The 25317-nt window shown below is 35.7% G+C and overlaps 4 protein-coding genes across 4 annotated transcripts; 3 read left to right on the forward strand and 1 right to left on the reverse strand.

The window, feature by feature from the left end:
* The first annotated feature begins 1888 nt into the window (after nucleotides 1-1888).
* LOC138125706 (brachyurin-like) lies at nucleotides 1889-3150 on the forward strand. Its single transcript, XM_069041159.1, has 6 exons — nucleotides 1889-2031; nucleotides 2085-2235; nucleotides 2291-2460; nucleotides 2514-2603; nucleotides 2663-2805; nucleotides 2856-3150. The coding sequence occupies exons 1-6, from the start codon at nucleotides 1947-1949 to the stop codon at nucleotides 3024-3026; spliced, it is 810 nt and encodes a 269-aa protein (XP_068897260.1). The 5' UTR covers nucleotides 1889-1946; the 3' UTR covers nucleotides 3027-3150.
* A 9380-nt stretch (nucleotides 3151-12530) lies between these two features.
* Nucleotides 12531-13739, forward strand: LOC138126464 (brachyurin-like). The gene is made up of 6 exons (XM_069042230.1): nucleotides 12531-12687; nucleotides 12740-12890; nucleotides 12943-13112; nucleotides 13167-13256; nucleotides 13321-13463; nucleotides 13514-13739. Exons 1-6 carry the CDS (start codon nucleotides 12603-12605, stop codon nucleotides 13691-13693), a joined length of 819 nt encoding a protein of 272 aa, XP_068898331.1. The 5' UTR covers nucleotides 12531-12602; the 3' UTR covers nucleotides 13694-13739.
* Nucleotides 13740-21627: 7888 nt separating this feature from the next.
* On the forward strand, nucleotides 21628-22884 carry LOC138125704 (brachyurin-like). The gene is made up of 6 exons (XM_069041157.1): nucleotides 21628-21773; nucleotides 21827-21977; nucleotides 22030-22199; nucleotides 22254-22343; nucleotides 22403-22542; nucleotides 22593-22884. Exons 1-6 carry the CDS (start codon nucleotides 21689-21691, stop codon nucleotides 22761-22763), a joined length of 807 nt encoding a protein of 268 aa, XP_068897258.1. The 5' UTR covers nucleotides 21628-21688; the 3' UTR covers nucleotides 22764-22884.
* Nucleotides 22885-23912: 1028 nt separating this feature from the next.
* On the reverse strand, nucleotides 23913-25159 carry LOC138125705 (brachyurin-like). The gene is made up of 6 exons (XM_069041158.1): nucleotides 25000-25159; nucleotides 24769-24950; nucleotides 24550-24716; nucleotides 24402-24488; nucleotides 24193-24332; nucleotides 23913-24141 (listed from the first exon to the last, which is right to left on the reverse strand). Exons 1-6 carry the CDS (start codon nucleotides 25060-25062, stop codon nucleotides 23980-23982), a joined length of 801 nt encoding a protein of 266 aa, XP_068897259.1. The 5' UTR covers nucleotides 25063-25159; the 3' UTR covers nucleotides 23913-23979.
* Nucleotides 25160-25317: the final 158 nt, after the last annotated feature.

Below are 25317 nucleotides of genomic sequence, written 5' to 3' on the forward strand. Positions count from 1 at the left end.
TCGCCGGTCTGCAGAATAAAAACACAAACAGCGCAAAAAGTGAGCTTAGATTTAAACTGCTGCTCCGTGACCTGTAATCAGTGGTGCGTACAAATCAATTCTTCAAGGCCAACTTTGAGGATTTAAATTAACACCCGATATATTTGAGAGGACGTAGTAAATTATTAACACTTGCAGTGCCCACAAATTCTTCAACTTTTAGTAATTCCAAAATATTTGTCTAGATGACACTATAATTTAAATATCAGGTGACAAAAAAATTATAAATTGTGACGCAAGTAAAATTATTGTGTGTATTACTTTTATACAGGGATTATGATAACAAATTCTTGACTTGAGTAAAAAACAAAAACCATTAGGTACTTATTAATACATACAACAATAATTATAAGAAGTTAATTTCTTTTTTAGATTTATTTTATAGATGTTATTTATTGTATAAATCCAACTTAGTGATAACAGTACTCGTATGATAGTAGGTATTTAATAATTAGATCTGACCCCTAATGAGTCCTCCAAATATTCAAAATTTGGCCCACTACAAAATTCAGATAATTATTATTATTTATGACGGTTCGTTTGTGGATAATCCGATTAACAAATACTTACTATACAGGCTGGTCCCGATATAACCTGCCAAAAAAATTCTGGGTCATTAGAAGGATCTAACAAGTCCAAAAAACCCCATTTTGTTAGGTCCAAAATAATGGGGATAAATTAACCCCTTTCCACACCCATTCGACGCTGCTGACCACAAAAATACGTACCTACTCAGGAATTAATTGTTGGTGTTTGTAAGTATGACAGTATCTAAGCAACATAGGTACCTGAATCGTTTATGACAAATCTCAAATCTGACAAACTAAATCAAATTAATGACATTTATTGAAAACGCTGTACCTACACTGTGTGCGTTAATTCACCAGCTTATTTAGGTACAAAAGCTGATTTTGTAGACTTGAGATGAATGAGTAACAAATAAAGTGGTGTTCCTCAATGTGTAAATAAATGTAGAGGTAGTGTCTGCAAAATTGTGGAAGAACTGTGTAATAAGAGTATCGTCTTAATTGTGGTTAAATAGCCAAAATAATGTACTGAATAAATTTATTTACACTTTACATATTCGTACTTTCAACTCTAACTGAGAATATCTACTAACTCATGGAAGGTAAACTAGACTAGAACAATTATTTTATAATAAATGTTCTGTGTGCCTTCCGTTGGCATTTAAGCACATTTGAGTACGCTGGTACCAATTTTAATAATCAGAATTCACCATTTCTGGGTTTTTAAGAATCTGGTTCGCGGCGTCTGTTACGCGTTTCTGGAGTTGGTCTTTTGTATTTATTTCAACTTCGTATACCAAATTTTTCGTGTGGTCCCAAAAATTAAAATCCAAAGGGGTTAAATGGAGGATCGGGGAGACGCCATCGTATTGGAATCAGTCAGAACCAACCTCACATAAATGCGGATGTAGCTCCAAAAAAGTACAACGGGACGGAAGGACTCCAGGAAAACGCTCGCCGTATGGTCGCCTTGCCGGTCTTGAATTACCACGTGTTTCGCCATAGAGTAAATGCAAATCGGCGTATTCTTGTTTTGTGAATTTCATAACTTTTTGAAGGATTCGAAAATTTAAAATTAAACTTGACAAATGTCATAGGTGTTGCAGGTACCGTTGCTAAAGAAATTGCAGCCAAGTAACCAGAATTACCTTTTTAAAACCGATTAACTCATTAGCGTACAGCAAATTTTGACCAAATTTTCAATTATTTTTATCTCGAAAACGAAAAGACTTTTATTAGAAACTTTTTTTGTGTATGAGTTCTACTCATCGTCACCTATTACTGGATTTCTTTTGGCAGGTTATATCGGGACCACCCTGTATAAATGGCTGCTAACATTTTAGATACGTTCACAAAATTGAAATTGGGTTTACAAAAACGATGAAGTTTCTTGTGTTAACATTATTGTACCTTTCGACAGTATCGGCACTAAGTTCTCTTCGTAAGTTACCAAATTCCACACCGGGTACGTATTTCAGCTAGATAGACCATCAAAAATTATAATTTTGTTAAATTCAGTAGCAAGAATAGTAGGGGGACAACTCGCCAGCCCTGGTCAGTTCCCATGGCAAGTAGCAATATACAAATACACCGCAGATGGAAGATATTTTTGCGGAGGAAGTCTTTTTAACGAACAGTGGGTTCTAACAGCCGGCCAGTGTGTCATCGAGTAAATTAATATCACTTTTGCTTTTCACTTCATTCTTTATTTGGTTAAATTTTAGTGCAACCGAATTCAGCATTCAGTTAGGATTAAATCAACTTGACTCAACCGACAACAATCGTGTAGTGCTTTCCTCAACCACTTATTATGTGGAGCCAAGATTTGATCCCACTGTATCTCTTGCACATGACGTCGGCATGATTAAGCTCCCTACGCCAGTAACATTCAATGGTAAAACAAAAATTTAAAATTTACTCCTGACAATACTACATCTTTCTATAACAGATTTATTCAACCGGTAAGGATGTTACAGAGCATGTCTCCTATTTATAAAGGTGTAGCTGTAGAAACAGCAGGATGGGGACAAACTTCAGGTAAAAAATTTGTTTTAACATGACAAATATGGCTAGTATGTTACTTTTTATTTTGTTAGACAGCGGCGATCTTGTAAACGATCTCAATTACGTACAATTGAAAATTATTGCAAATACCGAATGCCAGTCACATTACGGAAGCCAGTTTTGGGGAAGCATGACTTGTACCGAAGGATCTAATTACAATGAAGGATTCTGCTTTGTAAGTTAATTAATATTCTCTAGGCTTCGCTTATTAACATTTGATTGAAGGGTGATGTTGGAGGCGCTTTAATGGCTGCCGCACCTGTCGGTGATCACACCATTCAAGTTGGCGTTAGTAGTTTCATAAGCCAAAACGGTTGTGAAAACTTGGATCCCACAGGATATACAAGAACAGATGCCTACTATCAATGGATGCGTAATATTACCAAATATGGTTAATAGTTATTACCAAACACAACTAAATTGTCTAAGTAAAATTTGTAAACATATTTACTTCTCAGTAAACAAATAGAAATTGAAATCGTCATTTATTTTAATTAAGTAAAATAAATATATATTTAATTTAGTTTTCTTCAAAGTTATACTCTTTATCCAATTGACCTATGAAGCCGTCCTTCAATATTCTCTGATAGCTGTGTTTTACACACGCACCCGTTCTGGTTCTGCTGGCAATACTTGGATCGATTTACTATTTGAATTCTTCATTATCAGAGGATCACCGTTTTGTCTTACTTATTCGTCTTTTTGAAATGGAACGTCGTAGAATTAAAACAACTCGACAGGGAAACCAGAAAATTGATCACACTGAACAGGAGTTTGTACCCTCCCGTCATGTACAGCGTATATCATATAAGATTTCAAACGTGTGCAATCAATTTTCCCATATCACTTCATTCAGAGCCATAAAATTTAAAAAATTGATTTTGACCAAAATTTTTAAAAAATTCCGTGCACGCTCATAATACACAATTAATTCAAAGAACATACGAGTATTTATGAAGTTCGCATAAAAAAAATGATTAGTTTTTGAGTTACATATTCCAATTTTAATATTAACACCGAAAGTGTCATAAATAAATACTTCATTGTTGGGAAACTGTAGAGTCTTTATTTCTAGCTTTTTGTAATTAATACAACTTTTGTCATAACAAACTGTAGTTGCTAAGGCAACTTTGAACATATAACTTATATCTTGATTGGAGTTTGCATATTTCCAACACTCCCCCTCAAACTGCATCTTGTGTCTTCCTTCATGTGGTCGTAGTCATGCCAAGGGCATGGATGCACTTATTCTGCTTTGGCGATGACAATCCATTTGTCAAAACATCGACTGGCATTTGATCAGTGGGAAGGTACTCCACCTTGATGTCTCCTCTCTCCACGGCTTCTCGTATATAAGTGGTGACGAATATCTACGTGTTTCGTACGGTTATGAAACACGTGATTTTTGCTTAACTGTCCGGCTCCTTGATTGTCATTAAAAATGATCGTCGTTGACGGCTGATCTAGGACTTCAGACAGGAAACGCCTTAAATGAATAGCTTCCTTCGTCGATTCAGAAAGAGCCATGTATTCAGCTTCCGTACTGGACATTGCAACCGTTCTTTGTTTTCGTGATTCCCAACTGACAGCGGCGTTAGCGAAATTGAAAACATATCCTGTGTACGATCTTCTATCATCTATACTTGCACCCCAGTCTGCATCGGCATAACCTACAAGTTCTTGTCCAGACTTTTTGAACATTAAGCCTAGATTTTCTGTGTTCTTCAGATACCGCAGTACTCGTTTCGCAGCTCTCCAGTGTTGTTCCCCAAAGTTTGTGTTGAATTGGCTGAGCATGCTGACGGCGTGTGCGATGTCTGGTCGAGTTGAAACAGCCAAATACATTAGAGAACCAACGAGGCTCTGATATGGTAACATTTCAACTGCTTTCTTCTCCTCTTCGGTTTTCGGGCACATTTCCTTCGACAGTTTTTCATTCCGGTTAATCGGGGTTGTTACACCTTTGTAATTTTCCATGTTGAAACGACTTAAGGTTTCTTTGATGTACTTTGATTGTGACAAGGTAATTGTTTGTTTCTTGACATCTTGTGTCAATTCTATGCCAAGACAAAAACTCAAAGGACCTAAATCTTTCATCTCAAAGGACTTCGATAGTTCTGATTTTAATCGTTGCAGTTTTCTCGGGTTGTCCGATGCGACCATGAGGTCGTCAACATAGATCACGACTATAACGATGTTTCCGTCTTCTTTATTGATATAAACATAGGGATCGGAGTTCAATGGTTTAAGTTTTTGTTTTTTTAATTTTTCGTCTAGTTTCTTGTACCACTGCTTTCCTGATTGTTTCAGGCCATAAAGTGCCTTTCTAATCAAACACACTTTGTTTCCTCTGAATTTTCGTGACTCCTTTTCATTTAGTATGTCGTAGAAATCACTTGGAACCTCCATAAATACTTCTTCTTCGATTTCGCCATTCAAATAGGCACTTGTGAAATCCATTTGGTGTACTTGGAGACCTAATTCGACTGCTATTGCCATGAACAAACGAATTGATCCGAGTCTTGCCACGGGGGCAAACGTTTCGTTGAAATCAATACCAGGTTTTTGAGTAAAACCTTTCGCCACGAGTCTGGCTTTGCGACGATCGACTGATCCGTCCTTCTTGAATTTTGTTCGTGGAACCCACCTCGATTCAACGGTTTTCTTTCCCTGGGGACGATCTACAATTATCCAAGTTTGATTTCTTTTCAGAGCTTCGTATTCTGCGTTCATTGCCTTTTTCCAGTCGGCAGCTTCTGGACTAGATAGAGCTTCTGAAACTATCTGCGGGTCGCCAAACTCGATCAGACCAGCTACATCATGCAATTCTTCGTTCTCGTGGTTTTCTTCTTCTTCGGGTTCTACCTCCTCTTCGTTGACTTCTACCATGTTGAACAGTTTTCGCGGTGTCCCCCGCTTGCTGGTAAGAACCTTCTTTGGTCGTCCTAGACCTCTCTTCATTATCACGGGAATTTCTTCTCCGTTTTCTTCTTCTACGAGAGTTTCTCCATCTGCTTCTAGATCGCAGGTTTCTGTTTGTTTATCTTCCTTTTGTGTTTCGGGTACGTTGAATTCAATGACGTTTTCTGGGTTTTTCTTGAAAATTTCTTCGTCGATGAAATCAGTGAAATCATTTTCTGCTTGATTACGTCCTGTGAACGTAACGTCTCTGCTTCGAATAACTTTTCTTGCTTCTGGATCCCAAAGTCTATATGCCTTCGATTGTACCGAGTATCCCATAAAAATGCATTTTTTCGATCTTGAATCAAATTTTCCCTTTCCAGGCGTTTTATCAAGTGCAAAGGCTGTTGTCCCAAACTTTCGGAAATAGCTGACAATTGGGGTTCTTCTCGTCCACATTTTAAATGGAATTTCACCTCCCAGGCTTCGAGAAGGACACCTGTTCCTGATGTGATTTGCTGTTAAAATCCCTTCAGCCCAAAAACTTGCGGAGAGCCCCGATTGGATCATCAGGCACCTCGCCGTCTCCACCAAGCTTCTGTTTTTCCTTTCGGCTACTCCATTTTGTTGTGGCGTGTATTCTACAGTGAGTTCGTGTCTGATGCCTTCTTGTTTCAGGAAATCTTCCAAGTAGTGACTTGTGTACTCGGTTCCGTTGTCAGATCGGACTGTTTTAATTTTTCGTTCCGTTTTCTTCTCAACCAAACATTTGTACTCCTTGAACTTCTCGGTAACTTCGCTTTTCTTTTTCATGCAAAATACTTCGCACCATCTTGATTTGTCATCTATGAAAGTGACGAAATATCATGAACCAGCGAGAGAGTTCACGCGCATGGGTCCACAAACGTCTGTATGCACGAGTTCTAAAAGTTCTGTAGATTGAGATACCGACCTTGTGAATGGCTTCCGTGTCTGCTTGCCCTTCACACACGTTTCACAAACGGGTAAAGCTTCGTCCGTCTTAATGTCAATTCCATCAACTTTCTGCTTGCGTATAATGTTCTTCAAATCCTTTTCGTTGAGGTGGCTAAAACGTTCATGCCATTCTTGTAATGACATAGATATCTGCGACACTCTGCTTTCTTCGGACAACTCGTCGATGTAGTACATATCTTTATCTCGACGTGCTACTATTACATTTTCTCCGGTGTCGGGATTCGTTACGATGGCTTCGTTTCTTCTGAATATAACTTCAAAACCGTGTTCGGTCATCTTCGCGACTGACAAGAGATTCGATCGTAGGTCAGGAACGTACAGAGTTTCGTCTAGTCTCACAGTGAGATTTTCTTCCACACTCACTTGTACAGTACCGCTTCCTTCAATTTTCGTTGAGCAGCTGTTGGCCAAATTAAGGGTCTGCACTTTCGGGGTTTTCATTTCTTGGAATTTTGCCTTTTCAGAACACATATGTGAAGACGCACCTGAATCTAAACACCATCGTTTATCGTGTTCGACGTGAAGTTTCATAACGACTTCTGCCTTTCGGGTTGATTCTGTGGGTTTCATTTTTGGATTTTTTGGTTTGAAGAGTTTCGATCTGCAATCCTTGGCCATGTGGCCAATTTTTCCACATGTGTGACAAGCGAATTTGAAACGTTCAGTTTTAGAATCTTCAGATTTCTTGGGTTGACTTGACCTACCGGGATTTTTATTAATGAACATGGCATCTGAAACGTTTTCCTTTGAATTTCGTTTTCTAGCTTCATACTCTTCCAGGAGTTTTATCTTCAGTGCTTCTAATTGTGGTAATTTCTCTTGAGTTTCAATAGCAATTCGAAAAGTTTCGTACTCGTCGGGAATGCTGTAGAGCAGAAGGATGGCAAGAAGGTCATTGATGATACAAAGTTCCATCTCTTCGAGTTTGACCACGACGTCGAAGAAGTTCCGGATGTGATCCCTCATATCCTCACCGTTTTTCATTTTCAGCAAAATTAATGTTTTCAGGAGCATCGCTTTTCGAGCAGGTCCCTGAGACTGGTAGACGCTGTGTAATTTGTTCCATATGTCTTTTGACGTAGGACAATTCTTGATCTGTTTAAGTTCTGATGGGCAGATTGTTAAAATTAAATCTGACCTGGCTTTCGCATCGTTTGATTCCCACGTGGTTACGGCTTCTGGTGGTTCTTTTGGTTTCGGAATTGTTCCGTTCACGTATTTCCAAGAATCATTCTTAATGAGCAAAGCTTCGATTTGAATTTTCCAAGTATCGAAATTTTCTTTTCCAAGAGGTTCGATTTTCACGTTTGTGTAGCTCATTTTTCGTTTTTGTAGTACTCACAAATAGCTTCAAGTTACTTTTTCGTTGCGGAATTCCTACAATTTCTTATTTTTCAGCGCAGTGGGTCCATAACCTGTAGAGTCTTTATTTCTAGCTTTTTGTAATTAATACAACTTTTGTCATAACAAACTGTAGTTGCTAAGGCAACTTTAAACATATAACTTAATTGGAGTTGAGAACTTTTCCAGTAATTCTTTAGTCCCTTTAAGGTACCATAAATAACCCATGTCAACTTCTATTGTGGAAGTGACCGCCCAATTTAATAATAAATCATATCTAAATTTTGCACTTTAATATCGAATTTTTTTTTTTGATTTCAATGACATCAAATTTTTACTAAATGTTTAAAAGGACTCTCAGTGAAAAATTATGTAAATTAATCTAGCGGTTATTGAATTAAAACGACATATTTACTCGTTGCATTAAAAAAATTGAAATTTTTACAGAATGTTCTACATCGTTACACAATAATTTCTGATTTTTTTGAGAATTTTAAATCGATTAGAAGTGTGTGTTTTCGCTCGGGCGCTAAAACTTGAATCACCCTGTAGGTACAAGGTCATTCACGAATAGTGTCTGATTTAGCGCCTTTAATCCTGCAACATAAATTACTCTCTGATAGTAGAGTTGGATTTTTTTGTAAAGAAGCCATGTCGTCATCGACGCACGAACCAATTTGTGTAAATTTCAGAATGCGCATGTGCAGCTGTCGATCATTAACAGATTTTTCCATTGGCGTCGTATTCTCGTGATTTCCGGTGTCTTTTGTGTTATCTGAGTGATTGGAATTTGTTTTTACCACTACTCTCTTTGTGGAAATTAAAGGCCGTAAGTATTGCTATCTTTACATATTGTATGATTAGCATTATCTCTGAAAACACGTGACCAAAAGAAAACCTCAAATATGATCGGATTTTCAATATATCTACGCTACGCCACTGGCGGGGATACATAAGTGACGTCATAGCAATCTCCGCGCAACTGGGATGACGACATGGCTTCTTTACAAAAAAATCCAACTCTATACTTCGCTGTTTTTCAATTTGAATAAAATTTTGTGATCATAGTAATCCGATTAGGTTGCTCGAAGAAATAATGAGGTGACATGGAAATTTGACATTATCAGTTGAAAGGGCATGTGTTTTTATGTTGGAAATGATATTTACTATTTGCGAGAATTAGAAGATGATTTATGTGGGTTAACACGGACAAGGTAATAAATAAAAGTTAAAAACGATGTGTATTTCCACAGCGAACAGCCGTGGGCGTGAGGCGAAATCGAGTCTGTCGTGGGGGATGCGAAATAACGATTTTATTGGAACTATGCGTTCCACCTCCGGGCCAAGACCATTACGATCGTTGAACTTTCTCGCTCGCAAAACGGAACAAGGGTGAGAAGGAGGTCGAAAAGAGGGAAAAATACCAGGTCCTGATGTTCGATCTTCGAGCTTGGCATTCCGGACGAGGTCACCTTAGCTGTTCAGATTGTCGAAGTCATCGGTAGTATGAAGCAGTCTTTCATAAAAGAATCTAAGAGTATCCCTCCCTGCAGTGCCAAATGCACTGTATCTAATTCTCGATCCTTTCCACCTACGAGAAAATCCTGCGCCCTATCGCCAGGGTGTGGGACGGTCCAGTAGAATAAAAATATAAAATCAGCTTCACCCTCGGGTACATCCGGGCATAAATAAACAAATAAATAATAGTGAAGTTGACCAGAATCGAACACGGTCAGTATTTGGACTATTTGGAAGGGTGACCGCCGCCGCCGGTGTTAACTGTGTTTCGTTGTAAAACGAATTACATATTATGACTTCATGGAAATATCAATGATAAAACAAGATGCGGCCTTGAAAACTTGCCCACTTTTTTAAAATGTAAATGTCCACGTTTTGTTACAACAAAAATAAAACAACAGTTTTCTCTATACAGGGTCTCCCAGAACTGGCGGACCAAAATAACACGGTGAAATCAGTATCTTCTGGCAATAATAGGAAAAATATTTAAAAAAATCCATCCTCATTGGATTTTAAAATAAGAACGTTTTAATTGACCAATCGCGTGTAGATATAAAATTACCTTAAAAAATTATATTGGTAACTATCGAAACAAATTTGATTGTTGCAAAGACATTATAATTGAATATTATGTCATAATAAATTATTTCTGACAATTCTGACAAGTCATTAAAAACGCGTAATGTTTATCGCTTCAGAATATTTTGATATGCTTGTCTTATATGGACGGTGTGATGAGAGTGCCACAGTTGCTCCTCAGGAGTACGCAGTTCGTTTTCCCAATAGGAAACATCCTAGCAGAAATACTATAACCTGAAAAATACTATAACCTAAAAACGTCCGTCATTGCACAAACAATGCGGATACCCAACAATGCATATGCATCATTTGAAATGTATTCATAGTTACAAATAAAGCAGGAAAACTAATTAATAGGTAACTTAACATCAACAACAGCATTGGTCAGTTTAAATTGCTTCTTTCCTAATCACTATTTAAGATAGATTTTTTTTAACATTTTTCCTATTATTCCCAGAAGATGATGAATTCACCGTATTATTTTGGTCCGCCAGTTCTGGGAGACCCTGTATATACCATACAGGGTGTGTTCTAAGTTGAGGAGTTCCTTGTAACACGACGTACTATACATTGTTCTAAAGAATTTTAGCCTAAATCTTCTTAGTAAAATGTTTGTATTAACGGAGATAATTGATTGTATATCTTTATTGTTTTCTAAAATTTTGAGTCCGGTCCTGTCTATTTCTCCGCTGTACTAGATTAATAACTGACGTGGCCCAGGATGGTGTCTTTCTGGAAATCGCTCTGCGTACTCTCTGGACGCCGCAGCTGCATTCTGATAACGTGATGCTGATTAGTTGCTTCGCCGATGCCGATAAGCGAAGAACAAAAAACAAATGCAAGAAAACTTTCACTTGTTTCTTGCGTACTTACTTGCTACGCCCGTCGCTGTAACTGATAATGACAAGGGTGGAAGACAAAAAAAAAATGAATAATATGGTAAATATTAAATGAAAACAATTTTAATAATAAATATTTTTAACTGACCCTAATGAATCGCCCATATTCAAATAATGACAAAATGACAAAATTTTAATCAAAATATAAAGGGTGTTTTTTTAAATTTGGCGTCGAAGTAGGCGTTGGAGAGTCGATTGAGATCGCACCACTCGTGTAAAAGCGTAAGATTTAAACAGCTGATCCGTGATCCGTAACCTGTATAGTGCGTTCACAATCGACAGTTCAACGCCTACTTCGACGCCAAATTTAAAAAAACACCCGTTAGTTGTATAATCTATTCATTTTGATTGTGACCACTCCCTAGTAACTTTTCAGTTGCTAGGTTGTTGATAGGGAATTTTAGATAACACTAAATACAGTCGCAGTTGGCAACTCTCGGAGGCGCCATTTTGACAGAAACGTCACGCTCACAGAAGACAGAACGGAGAACGACTTGCGCAAACGTTTTTCGACGTACACTGTGCGCATATCTATAAAATTGAGTTTTGGTACAAAATTTTAGAATTCAAATAGAAAATGCCACGTCGTCTTCTCAAAGTTGGAACCAAACGGTTAATATTGACTTGTTTCGAGACATTTATTGAAGCCAACGGGAAAACAACTCACAAAGACGAACATCACCAATAAAGTTAACTCTATTTGTGCTTTTTTGTTGTACATTTTGGCTAGTAAGTGTTGTAGTTTGATACCTTCTGCCTTTTCATCCCCTGTAAATCATTTTTTTGAACTTTCTGTCTGATTAGTTTTTATCTGAAAATATTTGTATTAATCAATGCTAATTGAAAGTTTTGATTACCTTTAGTAGGCATTTTTCGCCCTTATCTTACTGCCAAATGACCATTTCCTTCGTTCTTCATTAATATCGAGAATTGCATGAGGCTATTTCGAAGTTTTTACGTTAAATAATCTGTACCTGGATATAACCCCACTTTTCAACAGACGTGATCACAAAATCAGACAGACGTTTTTAGTTTCTCCTACTTCAAATATTGATGTCCGTTATTAATATTGATAAATACATTAAAATCATTGCTTTACCATTGTCAAGTTTTGACAATTTTGACATCTTCATATCATGTTCACACCACACAAATATTTAGTGTAAACGTATGCAGCACACAGCTAAACAGCGCCTACTATGTTTTTCGTTGTGGTCACAATCAAAGTGAATAGATATTATATTAAAATATCGAGCGATCAAATTAATTTGTAATCGAGTCATCCATGGATTTGAATCCATATGTCTTTTGCGACTGATACGTCGAGATCTAATCTGTGTTTCAAGCTGTATTTATTGGAGCGTGGAGTTCAAGTAACATCATGCGATTTGGGATTCATGGATAACTCGATTACAAATTAATTTGATCGCTCTTTATAAATCCTTTATAAAGTAACGACATACGATTTGGGATTCATGGATAACTCGATTACAAATTAATTTGATCGCTCTTTATAAATCCAACTTAGAGATAACCATGTGATAGTATTTAATTGGATCAAACGGATAATAAGTCCTCCAAGTGCACAAAATTTGACCCACCACTAAATTCAGATAATTATTATTATTTATGACGGGTCATTTGTGGATAATCCGATTAACAAATAAGTACTTACTATATAAATGGTTGTGAAAATTTTAGATATGTTCACAAAATTGAAATTCAGTTTACAAAAACGATGAAGTTTCTCGTGTTAACATTATTGTGCCTTTCGGCAGTATCGGCACTAAGTTTTCTTCGTAAATTACCAAATTCCAAACCAGGTACGTATTTCATCTACCAAACCAGCAAAAATCATAATTTTGTTACATTCAGGAGCAAGAATAGTAGGGGGACAACAGGCCAGCCCTGGACAGTTTCCATGGCAAGCAGCAATATACAAATACACCGCAGATGGAAGATATTTTTGCGGAGGAACTCTTTTTAACGAACAGTGGATTCTAACGGCCGGGCAGTGTGTCATCGAGTAAATATTAGTTTTGCTTTTCGTTGCATATCTTTATTTTGTTAAATTTTAGTGCAACCGAATTCACCATTCAGTTAGGATCAAATCAACTTGACTCAACCGACAACAATCGTCTAGTTCTTAACGCAACTACTTATTATGTGCATCCATCATTTGATCCAACTGTATCACTTCGCTTTGACATTGGCATGATTAAGCTCTCTTCGCCAGTAACACTCACTGGTAAAACAAAAATTTAAAATTTACTCCTAACAACACTACATCTTTCTATCACAGATTATATTCAACCGGTAAGGATGTTAGAGAGTATGTCTCCTATTTATAAAGGTGTATCTGTAGAAACTGCAGGATGGGGACAAACTTCAGGTAAAAATTTGTTTTAACATGATACTAGTAAATATGGCTAGTTTCTTACTTTTTATTTTCTTAGACAATGGCGATCTTGTAAACGACCTCAATTACGTACAATTGAAAATTATTGCAAATGCCGAATGCAAGACCTATTACGGAAACCAATTTTGGGGAACTATGACTTGTACCGAAGGGTCAAATTACAACGAAGGATTCTGCTTCGTAAGTTAATTAATATCCGCTGGGCGTCACTTATTAACATTTGTTTGAAGGGTGATGTTGGAGGCGCTTTACTGGCTGATGTACCTGTCGGTGATTACAAGATTCAAGTTGGGATTAGTAGTTTCATAAGCCAAAATGGTTGTGAAAGCTTGGATCCAACAGGATATACAAGAGTAGATGGCCACTATTCATGGATTGTTGATACTATAAGAAACAATTCTATTGTCTAAGTAAAATTGAAATTTGAAATCGTGTAATAAATATATACTTAGTTTAGTTCTTCAAAGTTATACCTCTTTATCCAGTTAACATATGAAGCCGTCCTTTAATATCCGGATATCTGTGATTTCCACACCCACCGGTGTTGGTGCTGCTGGCACTATTATATTAACTTGGATCAATTTACCATTTAAATCCTTCACTATCAGAGGATCTCCGCAATGTCCTTAAATTTAACTCACCATCTTACTCATTTGTCGTTCTGAACAGAAACGTCGTAGAGTTAAATCAACAATCTCGGTGAACATCGTCCTTTTGGATCTCCGAACCAAACCATCGTTGAACTTTCCTGTCCCCGAAACCGAACATGGGTTGGAGGGAGGTCGAAAAGAGGGAAAAATACCAGGACCTGATGTTCGAGCTTCGAGCGTTGCATCTTGCATCCCGGAACCGGAAGGAGGTAGATGTTCTGATCGTCGGAGTCATCGGTGGCATGAAGCAATCCTGCATAAAGGAATCTGAGAGCATCACTGCGTGCAGTGCCAATTGCACCGTGATGGCCTGCAGGCTCCACAAGGCAGTGATTCTCGATTCTCTTCGAGGAGAATAATACTCGTAGTATTCGTATTACATATCGAGGCGTAAAATATCCCATTCCTGTCGAGAGAACAATAGTTTTCCGAGAGGCTCGCGTCGAGGTGAACTAGTTCTCGAGACACAGGAATGATCCTTTCGCCGAGGTTTGTACACAATCAATCATTTAATAAAACAGGCAACATTATAACAATAAAAAATAAATAAAAATCAACCTCCATAATAATTATCATTTATTTCGACAAAATATTAAAACTTAGTAGGCGCTGCACGATTGAAATTTTAGTTCACAAAAATCAAACCAGACTTTTTAACAAATAAAATGTGCGATAGAGAAAGAGAGTTTACCCTCTCCAGAATTGCGCGAATCTGCACATAAATTAAATTTGTTCCAAAAATGGTTTGAATATTTTCATCGGAACAAAAATTAACAGGGGGTAAACTCCGTACGGTGATAGATTGCACGTTTTTAAATTCTAGTTCCAAAACATAAAGCAGTGAAAAATACTAAACTCTCCATCTCAATTGTTTCACGTTATGTAGAAAACCGTTGTATCCCTGCAGATTAATTCCCGCCAAACCAGTTTCTGTGTCTGTCTTCTGTCAAAAAACGTGCAATCTATCAGAGTACGGAGTATATAAATTTTACCATGCAATTCCCTATGGCAACAGTTAAAAAAAACGCACTGTACATATTATGTACAGTTGGTTGCAAAGAAAACGGGAAACCAACATTTTCCTAATGTAAATTTCGTTGCTACAGTTTTTACACTATAAAAATATGTCAATTTTATTCTGACAGTTCCCGTTTTTTTTTGGACCAACTTTATTCCTATAAACATAAAAATTCAGTATCGCGATTTCGTTTCCGCGACACGATTGCGTAATTTAATTTCGAACCGTTCGGATTACCGAGGTTCGGATTATTGACGCTCTACTGTACTTAATAACATATTGGCAATCAACTCTACTTATGGGGATATAAGAAAGAATTCAGTTATCAAATAATCTTGTTTACAAACCTAGTCTATTTTTATTTTTATTGAAATTATGCTAGAATCAGATATGTTCTAATCTAAGAATATTCACTATGAAAACTAACACCGGGATATCAAATAGTATATTTTGTACCGAGGGAGTGAAGTGGATGATTTTTACCCGAGGTGCAGTTTGTAGCCAGAAGGCGTAGCCCGAGGGCTACAAAGCACTGAGGGTAAAAATCATTCACTCCCGAGGTCCATATACTATTTTTTGCACGACTCACCGATTTAAATAGAAAAAAGCCGAAAATTTGTAAATTATCACTAACTGTCAAGCTAAATTTAAATGTCATGTTGACAGTTAAAAATAATTTTTAACCTTTCGGCTTTTTTCAATTAAAATTTTTGGTTCCTGCAAACAATAGTATCTGCACCTCGGGATTGCATGATTGTTACCGTCGGTGCTTTGTAGGACCATCGGGCTTCGCCTTCGGGCTACAAATTGCATCTTGAGTGAAAAAACAAATTAATTCGAAATAAATATGTACCAAAAAAGGTTGAATAGGCTATGGTTTTTTGCCCAAGGGGAAAAAAGATGACTAAAAGCTTGAGTTGGCTGCGGTGATTTGCCCAAGGGGAAAAAAGAGCCACTTCACTCCATACAATCAGGGAGTAAAGTGCTCATTATATACAGGTCGTGCAAAAAATTATCTTGCTCAAAGGTATATATACCGGGTATATTTGCGACAACGTGGAAACTACACTTAAGACACTTACAGTGCCTACAAATTCTTCAACTTAAATAATAATTCAATTTTTTCAAAATATTTGTCCAGATGACAACCATAAACATCAGGTGACAAAAAATTTATTAATTATGACTCAGGTAAAATTAGTGAGTGTAATACTTTTATATAGGGATTACGATAACAAATTCTTAACATAAATAAAAAAAAGAGTGTGCTTAAGACCGCACGATAGAAGTGAAAACTTCTATGACGCTAGTAATTGATTTTAAGTGCTCTCGTGTTAAAAATAAATTACTCCCTAGAATGCGAACTTTTAGGGAAATAACGTTTTTCATGTTGTGTGTATATCCTGTTCACGTTGGATTGAACATCAGTGGTGCAAATCGCACACATTTGGCATTAACTTTCATATGAGTTGTCATAGTAACAGATCAGGTCATTTGCACCACTGATGTTCATTTCAACGTGAACAGATATTAACTGGAATTTTCAAAAGTAATTTTGAATGCTTAAGGTTGGTTACTTTGAATTGAGAGATTAAGTCCAACTAAATACCCCGCCAGAAACCAAAATTGATTGTGACACGAAAAAACATCCATCACTTAGCGGGAAATAGAGCCACATGCAACTGTTACAAGGAATTCGCTACCTTACGGTTACGATATCTTTTGTTTGTCACCAGAAACCACATAGCCTCTAAACTAACCAAGTTTATGGCAACCTAGTAACGAATATCGCTAAATCATAGGAAGTAATTTATTTTTGACAAGATTATACGAGTACATAATATACAGGTTGTCTCAGCTAAGACTTTCGAGCCTAATATCTCGGTTATTTACCAACAGATTCTTATGAAATTTAAATAACAGATATTTTTATACGGTGAAGGTTCAGTTAGTAATAATAAAATTACCTTAAGTTAAAAAATGTAATTTTAACACATGTTTCCTTTATTGAAAATTTAGTGCAATTATTATTAGATTATTGTTAAACATTAAAAAATAGGTGTCTACACAAACAATTAACTAAACCACTCGCCTGATTCAACGAAAAGAGTAGATTTTGTTGTTAAAAATTCAATCTAAATTTTGAAGGTATTTGAGCAGTTACCGTTTGCAACAATTGATAAAAAGTTGCCAAGCAACATTTTGTACACCCCTTAAAGTCTGTCTAAAATGAGCGCGCTTTATTAAAAATGTCAAATGCTGTGAATTTATTGAAAATACTTTAAATATAGGTAGTCTACAATGGCAGAAATTTCAACATTGTTGAAAAAAGAAACAATTTTTGCTTATGGAAAGTTTCTTAATAACTTCAATGTTCAATGACACAGTTCGTTTTCTCATGGAATACTATCCAAATGTAGGCATTACAAAATTTAAGGTTCAGAGAGTCGTCAGTTTATTTGAATACACAGGAAGCGTACGTGAAATTACCTTGCTAAAATATCCCGATCGTGTTTTAGTCCTTTATGGAAAAATTAAAGCATCCAGTATAATAAATTACGTCCAAATGTTATCTTTAACTTTGTAAGTGTTTTAAGGTTAGAAAGATAAACGTCAAATATGTTATCTGCGTTTGTGCGAAGAGGGGTGAACAAAATTCGGCGATAGTGCGCGATTGTTTTATACGCGTCTTATTGCAAGTTATTGCATCTGCAGCCACGTCTTACACAGTTTTTTCTTTTTTCTTGCAAACCAGACGTCTTTCAAGATCAAGTTTCTCTTTACAGTATTTTTTATTGACGATCATTTTTTTTATATAAATCTTAAGTGATTCAACATTTTCAAAAAGGCATGTAAAAATTACGGTTTTTTTCTAACACTAATATCTTATACTGTTTCCATGGTGCATTTGAGCTCACACCTTATGTTTCCCATAAAATACGCTTTTCTCTATAAGATACGTCGTCAATAGCAACGTATCTTATAGAGTCATAAAATACGGTCCCACATATTATTCAAGTAACATTTTATTCATCATTTTTACAGTAATTATCACAAAAGTGAAAAGTACAATTATTGAATTGGAACTGCCACATTAGCTTCGTGCTCTTGTTCCTAACATCTTCTTCTTTAACTTCTGCTGTTTCATCCAATGCAAGTGCCCGGCCATCGAAAACTGGCAATCTTTACATTTTCTTCAAATGATTCTTGCCGTAGTGTGAATTAACTTTTAATGAAGTTCTACACACTTACCCCATATCAAGAAAAGCCAAAATGACATCTTCCGTTACTTCCGTTATGCTTTTTTTTATTGTTCCGACCTTGAAACGAAACATATACCTTTTCGTATGCACTCCATTGGTAACAAGTTGCCCCTTTTTTCTTATTTCTTCTGGAACGTTTTGGCACATTTCAACGATGAAAATTGTTTTTTTCCAAATTTGTTGATACTATTCCTATAGTACAATGGCCGCCAATAAAAATTAGCCATCACTTTTGTGTTACGTCAAAATCCAAATGTGTAATTAATGCTTTTTTGACACTGACGTTTAAATGATGGCTAATTTTTTTTGCCGGCCATTGTACACACGGCAACCTCCGCATTTTGTGTATTGTGACGCGCCTCGAATAATTTCTGAATTTATTAAAATTTCTGATAAGATGTTAGTGTTAGAAAAAATCTTCAAGACAACGCGTGTTTTATAGTTTAAAAATCTTGATCTATTAAATCCTCGCTCCCTGCGGTCGCTCTGATTTAAACTACGATCTCGATTTTTAAGTCGTCTATAAAACACTACTTGTTGTCTTAATAGCTATAAAAAGTAAATCAGGAATCCAAGTAGGTATTTTATTAATTTGAAAGAAATACATATCTGTCATTGCATTTTTCGTTCATATTTAGTGTTTGAAAAGGTTTTCGAACGATGACAGAACCGATATGATTCTGCTTACCCATTACTTTTGTGATTTTAATTGCTTATTTTTGTTATTAATTCATATTTTGTTGAGAGAGGTAGATATTTTTCAGTTAGAACTTGACATTCATTAGGCTGACGTTGTTAAACGTCTATTACCAACCGTTACTAGATAAAATATATAAATCACAGCCTACTGTAATTTCGAATTTATTTGAAGGCATGGTATAATAGTTATTTGTATCACAAAGCTAGAAAATGGCATTTTGCAAGTGCAAGCACGGTTTGTGCAAGCGGGAGCACTTGCAAAACATTTTCTAGCCGTGTAATAACCAAACTTTTTTCGGCCGACAATTTATTTAAAGCAAAATATAATTATTTTTGTTAAAAAATTACCAGATAGGGAATTTATTTTTTTTTCCATTGGCAACATAAAGGATTCAAGAAGCGACTGTCACGACAAAAATCAACCAATTCCTCAAATATTCAAAACCGTCGTCGTCGTTTCTGTTATTCCTAACCCATTGCTTGATACCCCCCTCCCCCCCTCGGCTCCTACTGCTATACACAATGTACAGCTTGCGATAAAGGATACAAATTTGCCCGACGTCAATATTTTAAACTTAAAAAATTGTACAAAAATGCCACATGACACTGATATTTTGTGCTGCCAACCGAAAATCTTTCATTAAAAATTCCTGTGTCGATTTTCTTGCCTAGGCAGGGAAATGCTAGTTTCCAGACGATTTAGACGAATGAAAAATCAGTGTTTTTTCTACGAGTAGACGGAGGCCGAAAAATTATATTATTATGGATGATAGTACTTGGAGGAATCGGGAACAAGGCATAAATAATTAATATTATTTAATTCCAATGTTTTTTTTAAATAAACACCGAAAGTCTGTATTTTTTAACAGAAACTGCAAATACGACCATTTTTAGAGGTAAGCAGACTGGTAAAATTTGTGAGGTTAGGTTTTGATGTTTAAATTTTATTTTGTAGTTTTATTTTATTAACGATGGTTTATTGTATTGAGCAGAACACAAGTTTTCATAGCAAGCGCGACCAGACCATCATTTATACCGTAAGAGCAAAAAAAAAAAATGTCATCAAGAATAGCTATGACACAGGACACAGTCCATAATGCGCTTGTGCACTGTAAGTTGCAGATGAAAAAATGCAATAATACCTATAATTGTTTATTTTTGCTCTTATGGTAGATACCCTGTATTGTGATAATTTGTCTATTTTCCGCTTCACATCTTGCTACACAAATTTCTCTAATAGATATAGATGATTTATTAAAGCCATATATGCAATTGAGAATTACTAAATATATCGTGTCTATACAGTGAGCGGAAAAAGGATGGAATAAATTCATTAAAAATTAAACAAAATTTTTTTCAAAAAAATCTTTGGACAGGTCAATTTTACTTTATTTATTTTTTTAGAGTTATGACGTCATCCATAGTTTTTTTAAATAGAAACCCCCTATTTTTTTTTCTTGATTCTGATAGCCCTTTTAATTGTCTAAACGCCAGTATAAAAATGTTGTCGCCTTACATAAGGAAATTTTTGAGAAAAAAATAATAATGTTGGAAAAAATAAATTTTATAACGAACAAAAACAAGTCAAAAACTGTGTTACTAAGGGCCGGTTTACAAAAGCGAAATTAAGTTAATCGTAATCAAATGCAAGATTAACTGAACACGTGATCAAATTGAACCAATCGAAGTTTCGGATTCATGGGTTAATCGCGTATTAAAATTTAATTCGAATTAAATATTTAATTCTCTTTCTATAAACTGGCCCTAAGTAATTTAAAATTCTGGAATTAAATGTTCGAATTAGCATCCCCCAGCTTGTTGAGAATAAGCAAGTTTATGAAGAAATTCCCCCTGTTTTAGTTTTATCCCCGCACCCAATCAAAATAAAAATTTCTATACGTTGTGTTTCTGTTAAATGAGTCATTTTCGAAAACGTTTTGTAAAACAAATAACACATACGAATGAAATTGACAGTAACATTTGACTGTTTGATTTACATACTTGATTTTTTGACTTGTTTTTGTTCGTTATAAAATTTATTTTTTCCAAATTTATTTTTTTTGCTCAAAATTTCCTTACGTAAGATAACAAAATTTTTATACTGTCATTTAGACAATTAAATGGGCTCTCAGAATCAAGAAAAAAAAATAGGTTTCCATTTAAAAAAAAACTATCGATGACGTCATAACTCGAAAACAAATAACTGCTTGGAATTTTCTTTGTTAGTAAAACATGTTTTTTATAAACTAAAATTGACCTGTCCAAGATTTTTTTGAAAAAATGTTGTTTAATTGCACTGCACTGAGGTCACAATGAACAATCAAAATTTGGAAGTGACAAATGACGCACAGTTGACTGTTTCTCACTCGCTCCGTTAGCCCCGCGCTGCCAATGATTTTAGAGTGATGCAAAGGCGAAGGCGAACCGTGATGGATGAAGCTAATTCACTGTCCGAGAATAAATGTATGTGGTGCGCTTAAAGAAGTTTTACTTCAATAAAGGCAGTTCAGTTTCTTCTTGTTTGTAAAGACTATACTCGTAGATATATGTACGAGTATATACCTAACTTAGTGATAACAATATGACAGTATTTAATTCGAACTGATTTATAATAACTCCTTCAAATGTGCAAAACTTAGAACCTAAATCAGATTATTATTATTTATGACGGATCATTTGTGGATAATCCGATTAACAAATAAGTACTTAGTATATAAATGGACCAGAAAGTTTTAGATGCATTCATAAAATTGATATTTCGCATTTAAAAAGACTATGAAGTTTTTTGTGTTAGCACTATTATGTCTTTCGATAGTATCGGCACGAACTTTTCTTCGTAAATTACCAAATTCCAAACCTGGTACGTTTTTCAGTTACATAGATCTACAGAAAAGATAATTTTGTTAAATTCAGGAGCAAGAGTGGTAGGGGGGCAACTGGCCAACGCTGGACAGTTTCCATGGCAAGCAGCAATATACAAATACACCGCAGATGGAAGATATTTTTGCGGAGGAACTCTTTTTAACGAACAGTGGATTCTAACAGCCGGCCAGTGTGTCATAGAGTAAATATTAGTTTTATTTTTCGTTGCATATCTTTATTTTGTTAAATTTTAGTGCTACCGAATTCATCATTCAGTTAGGATCAAATCAACTTGACTCAGTCGACGACAATCGTCTAGTTCTTTCCACTTCCACTTATTATGTGGAGCCAAGATTTGATCCAACTGTATCTTTTGCACATGACGTTGGCATGATTAAGCTCCGAATGCCAATAACATTCACCGGTAAATAAAAAAATTTAAATTTACTTCTAACAATTCTACATCGTTCTATAACAGATTATATTCAACCAGTAAGGATGTTAAGCAGTATGGCTCCGATTTATAAAGGTGTAATTGTAGAATTTGCAGGATGGGGACAAACTAAAGGTAAGGTATTTTAATATGACAAATAATGATAAATAATGTATTAATGTTTATTTTGTTAGACGATAATGGTCTTGTAAACGATCTCAATTATGTAGAAATGACAATTATTGCGAATACCGAATGCCAGTCGTATTACGGAAGCCAATTTTGGGGAAGCATGAGTTGTGCCGAAGGAAATTACAATGAAGGAATCTGTTTTGTAAGTTAATTAATATCAGGTGGGCGTCGCTCATTAACATTTGTTTGAAGGGTGATGTTGGAGGCGCTTTAATGATTGACGCACCTGTTGGTAATCACACCATTCAAGTTGCAATTGGAAGTTTCATAAGTCAAAATGGATGCGAAAGCTTAGACCCCACAGGATATACAAGAACGGATGCCTACTATCAATGGATTCTTAATAACACCAAATACAACTAAGTTGACTAAGTGAAATTTGTTTGTAGAACTTTTCATTAATCAATCCTCTTACCTAAAAGCTTAGATTCTGTCGTAAACAAATAGAAATTTGAAATCGTCAAATAAAATTAATTGAATTTCATTTTTCAAAATTACGAGTATATCCGGTATCAAGTTGACATACGAAGTCATCCTTGAATATCTTGATAGCGGCAAAGTTCTACACCCATCGCGTTGGCTCAAAACCAAAATGGATTGATTTACCACTTGTTTTTTACCAGATGTTTACCGCTATCTTCCTACGTTTAACACACGTCTACAAAAATCCATATTGTTCGGGAATTATTTGTTCCCAATTGATTTCAATGAATCCGTGAGAAATTGTCTTCAAGTTGATATAATTCAAGTGATTTGTAATCTCACCCCCTCAAATAATTTTTAAAACATTCCCAAGTTTTACTGTAAAAGAAATAATGTAAATGTATCCCCAAAGTACGTTTTTACACGAGTGGTGCATTCGCAATCGACTCTTCAACGTCTACTTTACAGGGTTATTATAAAAATGATTGTGGTCGAAGCAGGCCGTGCTCATGTTATGAAATTTTTGCCGCTTTCATGTGAACTGTTAATTTTTGTCGCTGTCACTGTCATTTTTTAGGTGAAAAGTGCGGTGATGAGAATTTTATTTATTTATTTTTTTTAAGTTAACGATTGAATCCAAAAATATTGAGTTGTTTTGCAACCAATTTAACTTCTGTGTGTGAACGGTGTGTACTTACTTATTCACATCATTTTGATGTTTTTTATATGGAGCGGCAACCATAAATTTTACATTCAATTTTTACGCCTACTTGGACTAGAATCATTTATAATAACCCTGTATAAGTAAATATTTATTAAAGAGGATGCTGAAATAGAGCATTACTACTGTTAGTGCTAAAGCAATATTACGTTTAGTTCAAGTCTATATTATATTGTAATATTTATATTTTTAATGATATAATTTATTTTTTGTTTTATCTTTATTAATACTTATAATTATTTAGTTTTCACTTTTTACTGCTTCCTTCTTGTTCTTGGATTCATGAAAGATTTGTTTCCTATTATTATTCCTTCATTCATATCATTTCATTCAACTGATAAATTGAAGCCATCAAAAATTTAAAAATATCGGTTCTACTCGTTTATTTCTTGTTAATAATAATCAATATTTTCAATTGCATAAAAACATATTATTTTAACCTATTACACTCTCTACCCAGTCGCGATAAGCGGCAGTTCTAGTATATCCTGATGGATGATTAGTTTCGCAACCACTGGCGCTCGCCCAGCTAACAACACCAACATGAACAGAGTTACCACTGCCATCATCTATTACCAACGGACCACCACTGTCGCCCTAAAATACAAAAAGAAGAAATATGTTTTAATATTTTTTCAATCAACTCACGTTGCAAGTTCCTTCTGAGTTCGGGCCAACAGCACACACCATGCCGTCGGTGATGACCGCTTCACCGTAGATGGCTTTGCAGTCATCGTTGGAAAGTGTCTTCAGGCCAACAAAACGGAGATGATTTTCAACCCCATCCCCTTCAAAGATATATCGTATTAGAAAAAAAAAATATATATATATATATATTTAGATAAATGAAGACTTACAATCACCGCTTGCTCCCCATCCACTAACTATAACATCTACATCAGCACCAAGCTCACTGCTGGCCAAAGGAATGACCTTGATGTGATCTACAAAAACAGAAATACATTTCTAAGTATGTACTATGTACTATGTTGCGCTTAATGTTACCGTTGGTTTTATAAGCAGTATCTATCCTGATAAGACCAATGTCGTTTTCCAGATCCGAAGGATCGTAGTCAGGGTGGGGTACAGAGTAACTGGCGCCCAAAGTCACTCTATTGTCGTCATCATCTACAAGTGAATTTGATCCCAAATGGAGAGTAAATACTTTAGCACTGAAAACACATGAATAATTTTTGCGCAAAGTGTCTTTCTTGTCTTTCGTACTGGTAGACACAATGGCCAGCAGTCAGGACCCAGTTCTCTGCAACCAGAGCACCCCCACAGAAATATGTACCGTCGCTGGTATCAAAGTAGACTGCTACTTGCCAAGGAAACTGATTTTCTGCAGCTTCATCTCCACCGACAATACGTCCACTAAAATGTTTCTTGACGGGAACTGGTTTCCTCTAACAGATTTTTATTTATTTGAAATATTTTGTTGTAAGAAAATTTTACCTCAGCGATCAGCCCAGCCCAGGCGGAAACAACACACAGGCAAATCAAAACAATCGACTTCATTTTGGTAAATGAACCGAAAGCGGTGGTCTTGATATTTATACCAATTTTATATCTTAATTTGTTGGGAAATTGAAGATAAAAATCACTCGCTGTTTTCGGCTATCTATTTTAATTCAAGGTAACACTCCACTGTCCTAATTTTAAAAGTGATCAATCTTGAGAAAAAAATGTACAAATGGTGGCTGATGAGTAAGAAACTTATTTGTTCTATGTTTGCAAACATATCGAAAATGCAATGCAAGTCACTTAACTAAT

Source organism: Tenebrio molitor, chromosome 3, assembly GCF_963966145.1.
Source record: "Tenebrio molitor chromosome 3, icTenMoli1.1, whole genome shotgun sequence".
Lineage (NCBI taxonomy): Eukaryota > Metazoa > Arthropoda > Insecta > Coleoptera > Tenebrionidae > Tenebrio > Tenebrio molitor.

Coding starts and splice junctions, on each gene's coding strand:
- LOC138125706 (XM_069041159.1), top strand. CDS start 1,947: ATGAAGTTTCTTGTGTTAACATTATTGTACCTTTCGACAGTATCGGCA. Junction 2,032..2,084: donor GTTACCAAATTCCACACCGG/GTACGTATTTCA, acceptor TGTTAAATTCAG/TAGCAAGAATAGTAGGGGGA. Junction 2,806..2,855: donor ACAATGAAGGATTCTGCTTT/GTAAGTTAATTA, acceptor ATTTGATTGAAG/GGTGATGTTGGAGGCGCTTT.
- LOC138126464 (XM_069042230.1), top strand. CDS start 12,603: ATGAAGTTTCTCGTGTTAACATTATTGTGCCTTTCGGCAGTATCGGCA. Junction 12,688..12,739: donor ATTACCAAATTCCAAACCAG/GTACGTATTTCA, acceptor TGTTACATTCAG/GAGCAAGAATAGTAGGGGGA. Junction 13,464..13,513: donor ACAACGAAGGATTCTGCTTC/GTAAGTTAATTA, acceptor ATTTGTTTGAAG/GGTGATGTTGGAGGCGCTTT.
- LOC138125704 (XM_069041157.1), top strand. CDS start 21,689: ATGAAGTTTTTTGTGTTAGCACTATTATGTCTTTCGATAGTATCGGCA. Junction 22,200..22,253: donor AATGCCAATAACATTCACCG/GTAAATAAAAAA, acceptor GTTCTATAACAG/ATTATATTCAACCAGTAAGG. Junction 22,543..22,592: donor ACAATGAAGGAATCTGTTTT/GTAAGTTAATTA, acceptor ATTTGTTTGAAG/GGTGATGTTGGAGGCGCTTT.
- LOC138125705 (XM_069041158.1), bottom strand. CDS start 25,062: ATGAAGTCGATTGTTTTGATTTGCCTGTGTGTTGTTTCCGCCTGGGCT. Junction 24,951..24,999: donor GGGCTGGGCTGATCGCTGAG/GTAAAATTTTCT, acceptor AAAATCTGTTAG/AGGAAACCAGTTCCCGTCAA. Junction 24,489..24,549: donor TACTGCTTATAAAACCAACG/GTAACATTAAGC, acceptor CTGTTTTTGTAG/ATCACATCAAGGTCATTCCT.